Raw genomic sequence first — 12,133 nt, forward strand, 5'->3', positions numbered from 1 at the left:
CAGACTGTTGATGAAGCTACCTCCAATCCTGATGCCACACTTCTCCTCATAGAGCCCAGCACACACCACCCCCCCTTGGATAATCTGTTCAGATGCACAAAAATAAACTCTGATATACAACAAAACCAATATATGTTGTTGCTCTTTTTATTTTTAAATCTTAACATATGAGGTAAATTCCTCAACTAGATGATACACATAAATAGATTCTGGTCCTTTAAGTTTAATAATTTAAGTCAAAGTTAGCTTCTACCTTTGGCTCTAGCTGGAACTTTTTCCTCCTGCAGTGCTCTTTCTCTGTTTTGAGACTTCAGTTTTTCATTAGCCAAAATTTTGTTGTCTCCTCTGAAACAGATAGCTGGACAATGACTAGGGATGATAGAAGGAAAAATTATGCCTTTGAACTGTGGCGCTGGAGAGGACTATTGAATATACCATGGACTTCTAAGAAAATGAACAGGTTTGTCCTGGAGAAAGTTAAACCAGGCTGCTCCTTAGAGACAAGGACTCTGAAGCTTCATCTGACATGCCTGGGACATGTTTCAAGGAGGGACCAGTCCTGGGAGAGGGACGTCATGCTTGGGAGGGTGGAGGGACATCTCAAGAGAGAAAGATGCTCAATGAGGTGGATTGATTCAGTGACTGGGGTAATGGGGGTGGGTGTGCCAGAGACAGTGAGATTGGCACAGGATAGAGCAGGGTTTAGGGCTGTTGTACATAGGGTCGCTATGAGTAGCAGGGGACTCAATGCCACCAAATAGCAACAACCTCTGAAAGAAAAAAGTTACAAAGTTGTACAACATAAATAATGTAACCAGTGTCAATAGAGGTAGTTATTGTTGAGCTGATGTGTTTTTGTTGGATACATTCTCAACAACAAAACCAGCAGTTCTACTCTGTCACCTGGGGTCGCTGTTGTGTCATAGTTCTTTATCCTCGGTGGCAGACTTGAACATGTACCCCAAGGATAGCATTCCTTGTCTCTGAGCTCTGTCAGGTGCAGGGTATCCAATCTATTCCCAGAGTCTTTTTTTGTTACTATTCCCAGTCTCATTACAAACAGGCGGAAGATGTACTCAAAGGGTGTGGGGATTCAGCATTTCAATGTGAAACTATGCACATGTGTATGGACAGGCCAGTCACCTTAAGTGCTAGAAGCATCCGCCGAGAGCAGACATTTTTGTCTGTTTTCCTCACTTCAGTGTCCCCTGGTGCTGCCTGAAGCTGTGATAGTCCAGAGTAGACAGTCAATACGATTTGCTGAATTTTCAACACATTTCATATGGATTTTTAATGTTTGAGCCTGATGTGAATCTCAAGGGTTCTAGAAAACTAACAGAAAATCAGAAGTCTTGCTAAGTATGTATCCATTGACTGTTTTTTTTGTTTTATTTTATGCAAAAGCTTAACCTAACACAAATTTTAAAAAAGGATATATAATAATATAACTATACGCATATGTGTTTTATTGATTATGCAGAAGCCTTTGACTATATGGATAACATGTAGCTAACATTAAGAAGAATGGGAATCCTGGAAGACTTAATTGTGCTCATGTGAAACCTATACATACACTAAGAAATAGTTGTCTGAATGGAAAAGAGAACACTGCATGGTTTAAAATTTCTCATAAATTTGTATGTGATGCTTATATCCTTTCACAAAGGCATGTATGCTTTCTCAATGTCTAGTCAATTTGTATGCTGAACATGTAATTTGAAAAATTGGGTTATATGAAGAATGGTACATGAGGATTTGAGAAAGATTCATTAACAACCTGCCTTATGCAGATAATAGAACTTTGCTTGCAGAAATTGAAGGCTTAACGCACTTACTGCAGAAGATCAAAGACTAAAGCCTTCAATTATGAAGAAACATCAAGAAAACAAAAATCCTTACTATTGGAAGGGAGCTGGTTAGAAACTACTCTGCAATCCCAAAAGCACACAGGTCAAATCCACCAGCTGCTCTTCAGGAGAAGAATGAGTAATCTCTTCCTGTGAAATTACTGCCTCTGAAAACTCACTGGAGGATCAGCTATGGGTCAGATCTGACTCAATGGTACATAACAACTGGATGAATAGAATAGCATCTTGATAGATGGAGAATCAGCATCAAGAAAACAAATATTCTCACCACTGGGCCGACTGGCAGCATCATGATGGATGCTGAAGAGACTGAGATTGTCAACAGTTTCCGTTTGCTTGGCTCCACAATCAACACTCTTGGTACCAGCAGCCAGGAAATCAAAAGATTAATATCACTGGGGAAGTCTGCTGCCAGAGACCTCTCCAGAGTGCTGAAAGGCAACAAGACCAATTTGGAGACTAAGGTAAGTCTGATACAGGCATAGTCTTCACAATTAACTTGCTATACATCAAAAAGTTGGACAGTGACTAAAGATGGTAGAAGGAGATTGATGCATTGGAGCTGTGGTGCTGGAGAGGAGTAGGGAATATATCATGGACTCCTAGGAGAACAGACAGGTTTGACCTGGAGAGGGTGAAACCAGGCTGCTCCTTGGAGGCAAGGATTCTGCCGCTCCATCTGATATACTTTGGGCATGTCACAAGGAGGGACCAGTCCTTAGAGAGGGACGTCATCATTGGGAGGGTGGAAGGACAGTGCATGAGAAGAAGACCTTGAATGAGATGGATTGATTCAATGACTAGGGTAATGGAGGTAGGTGTGTCAGAGACAATAGTTTGACTCAGGGTAGAGCATGGTTCAGAGCTGTTGTACATTGTGTTGCTATGAGTCACAAGTGGCTCAATGGCACATAACAAACAACAACAGATGGAGAATGTATTTAAGTTGTCAAAGATTTCATTTTACTTGGATCTACAATCAATACCCATGGTACAACAGTAAAGAAACTCAAAGATATGTTGCATCTGGTAAGGACCTCTCCAAAGTACTAAAGATCAAGGACATCCGTTTAAAGGCCAAGTGCCTTGTCCAAGTCATGGTATTTTCAGTTGCTTCTAATGTTTCTCAAAGTTGGACAATGAATAAGAAAAACTGAAAAAGAATCAATACCTTTTAATTGTGTCATTGATGAAGAATATTGAATATACCGTGAACTGTCAAGAACAAACAAATATGTCTTAGCTGAAGTACACTCAGCGTCCTTAGAAGCAAAGGTGGTGGGACATCATCTGACATACTGTGGGCATGCTGTCAGGAAGGGCCAGCCTTGGCAAAAGAAATTATACCGGGTAAGGTCAGCAAACGAGAGGAAAACCTTCAACAATTGCCACAGTGTCTATACGGATGGGCTGGAGCATATCAAAGATTGTGGTGATGGTTCAGGTTATGACAAGGTCCAGGGTTGTTTTTCACAGGGTAACCGGGAGCCAAAGTCGACTTGATGGCACCCAACAATAACAACAACAACCACTTGTTGCAAAGCCAACTGACGCCTCTTTGTCCTTCAGTGTGGCTAGTGGTGGGTTCAAACATACAACACTTACAATGCTCAAACCATTGCACTTCTGGTTGTTAGGTACCATCAAGTCGAACACAATTCATAGCGACCCTATGAATAAAAGATGTAAGTCCTAGTCCGCTGTAGCGTGCCCCGCAGCTCGGTGGTTTCTCCGGCCGTTCAGCCGTCCGCTGCCGGGCTGCGCGTCGCCTGAGCCGGGACGCGCCTCTGTGTTTCTCGCCGCCTCGTCGCCCGCGGCCGCTGCGCACCTTCCCGGGACACAGCACACACACCATGACGAAGGAAGACAAGAAGTCCTTCAACCAGAGCCTGGCCGAGTGGAAGCTCTTCATCTATAACCCCAACACCGGACAGTTCCTAGGGCGCACCGCCAAGAGTTGGGGTTTGATCTTGCTCTTCTACCTAGTCTTCTATGGCTTCTTGGCTGCTCTCTTCGCATCCACAATGTGGATCATGCTCCAGACACTGAATGATGAAGTTCCCAAATACCGCGCGACCAGATTCCCAGTCCAGGACTTACGGTTTTTCCAAAACCAGTGAGCACCTTGGAATATTCATTCAGTGTGTCTGACGCACAGTCCTATGAAGGATACATTAAAGACCTTGACCGTTTGCTAAAGTCATATAGTCCAGAAGAACAGAAGAACCTCACAGCGTGTCCTGAAGGAATACCTTTTGAACAAAAGGGCCCTGTTTATTCTGCATGTCGGTTTCCTCTGGATTTACGTAAAGACTGCAGTGGCTTGATGGATCCTAACTATGGCTATTCCAAAGGAAACCCTTGTGTTCTTGGGAAAATGAACCGAATAATTGGATTAAAGCCTAAAGGAGAACCAAAGATAGTATGTACGTCAAAGAATGAGCAGATGGTACATGTATCAACATACCCTTCCACGGGAAATATAGACTTAAAATATTTTCCATATTATGGGAAAAAATTACATGTAGGGTATCTGCAGCCAATTGTTGCCGTCCAGGCATTCTTTGATCCTCTTAACATTACCAAGAAAGAAGCCACATTTGACTGCAAGATAGAGGGAGCATCCAACCTGAAAAACGAGGATGATCGTGACAAATTTTTAGGACGGGTTACATTCAAAATCACAGTGAATGCATAGTCTGAGTAGGATGTCTGTACAGAGTAAATGTTGTGTTGTTTGTCCCCACTTTGCATCAGCTGGACCTGCCATTCTAGAATTATGAGACCACCTTGGAGAAAGGTGGGTGGTACGTGACACTGGGGTGACACCTTCATGTGCTTCCAGATCATACTGTCCGATGTCCTCTGAAATAACTGCCTGTTGCCTCTGCTGCCCTTTGAACCAGTGTACAGACGCCATATTAGGGACAGGGAAATACCTGATCAAGATCAGTATGATGGGGGTCTTTTCCTCTTTTTGTGTGGTTTAACTGCCAAGTGTCTAAAGCTTAATGTGCTGTGCTGTGTAAATATTGTATGGATTTAACACTGGTTAACTGTCCTTTGATGCCAACACAATTTTTAGGGATAAAACGATAAAAGAAATGGTACTTGACCAACATCAAGTGACTTTATAGCTGCAATCAGTGGGTGTGGTGTGTGGAGACCCCTGAACTGATGTGTGTGCAAGGAGGGCAAAGAAAATAAAAGAGCGTTGGAAAGTGTTTAAAAAAAAAAGATGTAAGTCCTGTTCTATGCTGCACCATCCTCACACTTCCTGACACACAAGAGCCCACTGTGGCAGTCCCCATGTCAATCCACCTGGTTGAGGGTCTTGCTCTCCTTGACGGACCCTCCACCCTTCCCAGCATCATGTCCTCCAAGGAACAGCCCCTCCTAGCAACATGCACAAAGTATGTGAGTAGCATCATTCTTGCCTCCAAAGAGCACTCTGGTTGCACACTCTTTATTGCACTACCAGAACTCAAATTCCATGAGAAAACCAGAACTCATGGAATTGTTTTTGTGGTTCAGTTGCAATTGAGTCTGCTATGACTCAGAAAGACCCTGTGAACAAATCTGAACCTTATCCTAGCCTGTGCTCTCCTCATCATCTCTGATATATAACCTCAAGCCCATTGTTACAGTCTCTGTGTCACTCTGTCTTGTTGAGGGTCTTCCTCTCCTTTGCTGACTCTCCACCTTTCCAAGCATGATGTTCTTCTCTAAGGAGTAGCCCCTCCTAACAACTTGTCCAAACTATGTGAGACACAGCTTCATCATGTTTGGCTCTAAAGGTCACCTCAGGTGAAACTTTTCTAAGACATATTTGTTTGCTCTTTTGGCAACCCATAGGATGTTGTTGTTATTATGAGTCACCTGTGACTCACCGCAACCATGTGTGCAATAGCTATTAACTCTGCTCTATCCTGATCAGTCTCACTGACTTTGACACACCTACTCCCTTGTCCCAGTTACAGTGTCAATCCATCTCATCTGGAATCTTCCTCTCCTGCTCTGCCCCTCCACCTTCCCAAGCATGACATCCCTCTCCAAGGACTGGTCCCTCCTTACAACATGCCCAAAGTATGTCAGATGGAGTTTCAAAATCCTTTCCTCCAAGGAGCAGACAGTTTTCTTCCTCTCCAGAATAAATCTGTTTGTTCTCTTGGTGGTCCATGGTGTGTGCAATACTCTTTCCCATCACCACAACTCAAAGACATCAATAATCCTTCTGCCATCTTTGGTCATTGTCCAACTCTGATGCATAGCACATAATTGTGAAGACCATGGCCTGAATCAGGTGTAACTTAGTCTCCAGGCTGACATCGTTGTTCTTCAGCACTTTTGAGAAGACCCTGACAGCAGCCTTCCCCAGAGCAATTTGTCTCTTGATTTCTTGACTGAGTTCTTTTTGAAATGCTAGACTGACTTTCCCTCCATTTTAAATATTCCTTAGGAGGCTTGCAAACTTCTAAAGGCTACGTTGAAGTCCCAGATCATTGATCAAGGTGGTTGCAGTGAAGGATTGGCTCAAACCTTTTATAACTTGGGAAAGCTGTGCTTTGCCAGAGGAGAGCTGAGAAAGGCAATCCAGCTGTTAAAGAAGGTAAATGTTGCTGGTGCTACAATTGTCTCCTGGTCAGAATCTTGTTTTATCTTGGAAGTTTTTCTTCCTTCCTTCTTCCTTGCTTCCTTCCTTCCTTCCTTCCTCATCTTTTCTCTTTCCCCTCTTTTCTTCCCTTTCTCCCTCCCTCTCTTCTCTTCTTCCCTGCCCTACTTTCCTCCCCTTTTTTTCCTTTTTTCTTCTTGTATACCATACAATCAGATCTGATTGGCACAGGAGGAGATTGCCCCTCCTTCTCCAGCGGAGCATCTGGTGGATTGGAACCATGTACCTTCAGGATTATGGCACAGCTTCTTGCCACTAGGCCACCAGGGCTCCCCTGCCCCGGTCTTTGTTCTCCTTCTCCCTTTCCTTCTCTTTCTATCTCATACCCAAGTTTCTTTTCACAATATAAGGAGCTTGATGGCTCAGTAGTTAAAATCCCTCATTTACTAACTGGATGGCTGATGGTTTGGACGAACCCGCTGCTCCCTGATAGAAAGACATGGCAATCTTAATTCCATGAAGATTATAATCTTGGAAACACTATGGGAAACACTGAGATCCTAGAGAATCCCATGGAGATTGCAGAGCAGGCTCCACAGCAGCGGGCTGGTTTGGGTTTGTACCACAAAGTAAAAGAAAGAAGAAGAAAAAATTCTGAATATAAGCAAAACCCAAAATCTTAAAACTTCCCATAACCCTCTCATGTAAAACAAGTAACATTTAGCTCATGCTTCTCCAGTTTCCTGTTTTAGTTAGAGTAGGTTTTGACCAAAGCAAAATGTGGTCAACCAAATAGATGTTCTGTTCTGTTCTGTTCTTCACATGACGTACTTTGCTAACCCCCTTACCTTAGAGCTGTCACTCTGCCTGGACCTTTGGGGTCCTGGCTCCGGTGTAAAAACCAGGCAAGTGAGATGATTGGGTTACTGTCTCTTAGGCACCAATGTTCCATGTTGTTCTGTGCCTTGTTGTTGTTGTGTACCATCAAGTTGGAACCCTCCAATGTGTTTTCAGAGGCAGTTAATCGTACAGGAGGAGATGGTGGATTCAGACTCATAAACCTTGATTCATTCATTTTGTCTATTCACATACACTCTCGAGAATTTCAAGTGGAAGGGTGAGTTGCTGTTCACTCTATCTTGTCTGGAAGCATAATTTACTTGCCTGTAGTCTTTTATCACTGGAAATGGAATTCAGAATTGACAGTTTATTTCCCAATGCATAGGACCACTACAGAAATGCCTACTATTCAAGTGTATCAATTGCTTTGTGGGAGGTAGATGAGGCAGCCTGCTCCCATAAACATTTACAGCCCTGGAGACCTAAGCAGACAGAACTCCTCTGGACTGTGAGGTCGTCATAAGTAGAAACTGACATAGTAGCATGGATTTTCAAAACAACTGAAGAGGACCTGAAGCTTTGCTGCAGAAGATCAAGGACTGTAGTCTTCACTATAGATTGAAGCTCACCTTCAAGAAGACAAAGTTTCTCATCACTGGGCCAATTGGCAGCACCATAGTGGATGGAGACTATTAACAATTTCAGCTTGTTCAGTTCCACAATCAAGACTATTGACACCAGCAGTCAGGAAATCAAAAGACTAATTGCATTGGAAGAAGCTGCTGTTGAGGACCTCTCCAGAATGCTGAAGAGCAGCATTGTCAGGCTAGAGACTAAGGTGCACCTGATCCAGGCCATGGTGTTGTTGTGAATCAGAGAACTAGACATGATTAAGGACAACAGAAGAAGAATTGATGCCTTTGAATTGTGGTTCTGGAGAAGAGTACAAACATACCATAGACTGCCAAGAGGACAAACAGGTGTGTCCTGGGGAGGGTGAAATCAAGTACACTACTAGACTGCACCTAACGATGACAACACGTAGGATGAAAGCAGGATTCTGTTGTAGGGGTGATTCCATGTGACAGCAAGGAACTTACGATAGAGTTTTCTTGGCTGTAATTTTTAAGGACAAGACAGCAAGTTCTTTCTCCCACAGAGCTGCTGGGTGGTTCTGAGCCACCAAACCGTGGGGTAACAGCCTAGCATTTAACCATTGCACTGCCAGGGCTCCTTGAGGGCAGCATTGAGCCTAGTTAGCACCCATTACTGAGGCAGGGGACTTCCAGATCACTCCACCAAAAGCTAGCTCCACAAACCATGAGACTTTGCAGTTGGCTAGTGAGAAAAGGCCCAACTCCAGGTCCTGTGTGGGCACAGGGCAGCTCCCTCCCATCCCTTTGGATGGTTCTTTTCCCAGCCCTGGCCAGTTTCCTCACATGCATGTGTTAAATCAGTTTTCTTTTTACACAGAGGGTGTACAGGTCTCGGGGGTGGGGGCGGGGCAGGAGAGTGTGGTACCACAGATGGCTCTTTCTCTGGGCGGCCATCTCCTCTTGATTGTATGGCCCTAATCATCTCCCAGGACTCTCTGTTCTGTCTTCTAAACTCAAATCATTCTGCTGAGATTTACTTGGTGCCCCCTGCCTGCCTGTAAATGCTTCCCAAGACAGGAATCTGATGCAATCCATAGTGCTTCTCTCTCCTCTGTCTCTCATTGCTGTCAAGCCAGAACTGTCTCATAGCTGGCCCGTTACTGAGTTTCCAGGATTATAGATCATATGGGAGGAGGCTGTCCATCTTTCTCCTTCAGAGAGGCTGGTGGACTCGAGCTGTCAGAGAGGGGCAGCCTGTGTTAGCAGCACAGCTCCCTGCAAACCCTGCCTCCAGAGCGCTGGTCTACAGAGAAGTCAGCTTCATGTGAACCCTTTCTCTTGGGGGGTCACTGTCCTTTGTTGCCTGGTACCCAGTGTCTGGGAAATCCTTCACACATTTTGTCAGGGTTTTTTTGTGTGTGTTTGCTTTTCCTCGTTTTGAGCAGAATGGCAAACCTGGTCCCTATTATTCCATCTTGGCCAAAAGCGGAATTCAGCCATAAAATTTAAAACAGAAAATTGCCTGAGAATAGAGCAATGTGGCATGAGAGCACAATGCGGATTTGGGACACATACCCAGATTTCACTTGAGTGCACTCATTTAGTTACAGATAGTTGGAAAGTCTGGGTGGAAATCCCTGCCACAGCTCCTTGGACTACAGTCAATGGGGATGCCGTCAACTGCTTGCTCTGTTCCTGGCCCTCCATAGCCCTGTGTAGAGTGATTGACATTCACATCCATGAGACATGCGGAGGGTAGCTAATGAACCTTCAGTTCAGCCTCTTTTTCCTTCTTGGCTGGAAACTGGTGGGATGCAATGCAGGCAGCTGACGTGTAAATTTGTGACATCTGTTTTACTGATTCCCTGCTGTGGATGGTTTATAATTAAAGTGGAGTTCCCCTCCCCCCCCCTTTTTAACTCGCCTATAGTGTCTGCTGATTCAAACCTTTGTCTATGGAAGTGAGCACAGTAAATGCAAACAGACGAAACACCTCCTTGCTGTGCTGCAAAGGTGAGTTCTGAGCTTGGCCAGCCACTGGCTGAGATGTATGCAGATCTGTGTGTATTACGACCTTTCCTAGACTCATTTACTTAGCAGCAATTCGCCCTGTCACTCTTGCCAGCAAGGTGGAATGAATGCCTGTCTGGACCAGGCAGCTGGTCAAATCCTTTAGTGGGTATAACTTACAAGTAGTCCCTGCCTTCTGACAGGGTTCTATGCTGGCAACTCCATGGTAAGTTGATAGTGACTGGTTAAGTTAACTACTTCATTTGTTAAAAGTTTTCATTATTATGGATCATCATAAATCTAATCTTTAGAAGGAGAATTGCTGCCTTTGAGTTGTGGTGCCAGAGAAGAATATTTGAATATATCATGGATGGCTAGGAAAGCAAACAGGTTCATCACAGAGAGGGTGAAACCAGGTTGTTCCATGGAGGCAAGGATTCCGAAGCTTTGTCTGACATACTTTGTACAGGTTATAAGGTGGGACCAGTCCTTGGAGAGGGACATCATGCTTGAGAGGGTGGAGGGACAGCACAGGAGAAAAAGACCCTCAATGAAATGGATTGATTCAGTGACTGGGGAAATGGGGGTAGGTATGTCAGAGACAATAAGATTGGCACAGGACTGAGCAGAGTTTAGGGCTGTTGTACATAGGGTTGCTATGAGTCACAAGCGACTCAATGAGGTACATAACAACAACAATAACAGTTTGTCTCTAGGGGTTGGAAACATTACATATAAACTTACAGGTATAGTTTAATGCATGCATGCATACATTTAAAAAATCTTCAATGACATGACATCTTTTACAACACATATTGTTGGGAAATAAAAGCAGTGGATATGTTACAGTTTGAGAAACTCAGACATTTCAGTTTCAAATGAATGACTGATGCTTTTGTCAAAAAAATGAACGAGAAAAATAAACACTGAACAAGACCACACTGGGAACTGGCTCTTGGGTCTACAAGGAAGTGAGCATCGGTATCTGACAGTGAAGTCCGAGTCCTCGTCTGCACGTTGAGTTAGGAACACTCTCCAGCTCTCTATCCCCACAACTCCCTCTCCCGACTTCACTGTAGACCGAGCCATAGCCTGCTAGACAGCAGTTGCTTGGAAAGTAAATCATTCAATTGAACATCTGTATCTGGAATGGTAACGTCAGCAAAGCTCACACGGCAGCACTGTAAGGGGTACATGTTACTAATGAGAAGATGTGAAAAGGAAGCATGCACCTTGCTAAGTGTGGTTTGTCATAACTGGAACTTAAACACGTAAGTCGGGAACCACTGAGGGTCTATGACTGTAGTGTCTCAGAGTCTAGGGTTAGAGGGGCCTATCTGCTGTCATATTTACAATCTTCCACTCAGCACTGGGAATTGGAGCCAGTTACTACCAGACAATGTCTTAGCTGATTCTGTGTGACAGTTATAGTGTGAATTTATACCAAAATAACAGAGTACATGAAAATTCATTTTCTTGCTGAATATGTAAATATCCAGGCCTCTAAACACATGACAATATTTTTTTCTTTTTCTTTTTTTTTTACATGACAAATTTTATGGGCCTTGATTGTTTTCACAGTCTTAATGAAAGAGCCTTTTCATATGTCTCTTTTTCTCATATGTTTAGAATTTGGGCAGCCTCTTCCCCCATCTTTAGTCTCCATGTGTCCGTGAAGTTCAGTCATCATAGAGTGATGTTCACCTTGAACTCTTCAGAGAAAGAAACATGACGATTTGTTGTTGTTGCTGTTAGTGGCCATCAAGTGGAGTACAACTCATAACAACTCTATGAACAACAGATCTGAACCCTGTCCTGTCCTGTGCCAGCCTCATCATCTCTGACACACCCGAGCCCTTTGCTGCAGTCACTGTGTTGACCCACCTGGTTGAGGGTCTTTCTCTCTTTGGCTGCCTCTCCACCTTCCCAACTGTGATGAAAATTTGTTGAGTGTATACTGTTGTTGTTATGTGCTGTCAAGTTGCCTGCCACTCATTGCGACCCTATGGACAACAGCCCTGAACCCTGCTCTCTTATGCGAATCTCATTGTCTTTGACACACCTATCCCCATTGCCTCAGTCACTGAATCAATCCATCTCACTGAGGGTCTTCCTCTCCTGTGCTGTCCGTCCATCTTCCCAAATATGACGTCCCTCTCCGAGGACTGGTCCCTCCTTGCAACATGTCCAAAGTACATTAGATGAAA

The 12,133-nt window shown here is 44.0% G+C and overlaps 1 protein-coding gene and 1 pseudogene across 1 annotated transcript in view; both read left to right on the forward strand.

Moving 5' to 3' along the window:
* Positions 1-3,641, forward strand: part of LOC102871019 (tetratricopeptide repeat protein 23-like) — a 60,178-nt gene extending 56,537 nt beyond the window's left edge. Inside the window, exon 9 of the mRNA XM_006896809.1 lies at positions 3,612-3,641. Coding sequence (XP_006896871.1) covers positions 3,612-3,641 — 30 coding nt within the window. The remainder of the gene's footprint in view (positions 1-3,611) is intronic.
* Positions 3,642-3,721: 80 nt separating this feature from the next.
* LOC102863714 lies at positions 3,722-4,566 on the forward strand (annotated as a pseudogene).
* Positions 4,567-12,133: the final 7,567 nt, after the last annotated feature.

The sequence above is a fragment of the Elephantulus edwardii genome, unplaced genomic scaffold (genome assembly GCF_000299155.1).
Source record: "Elephantulus edwardii isolate Elephantulus edwardi_28Jun2011 unplaced genomic scaffold, EleEdw1.0 scaffold00191, whole genome shotgun sequence".
Lineage (NCBI taxonomy): Eukaryota > Metazoa > Chordata > Mammalia > Macroscelidea > Macroscelididae > Elephantulus > Elephantulus edwardii.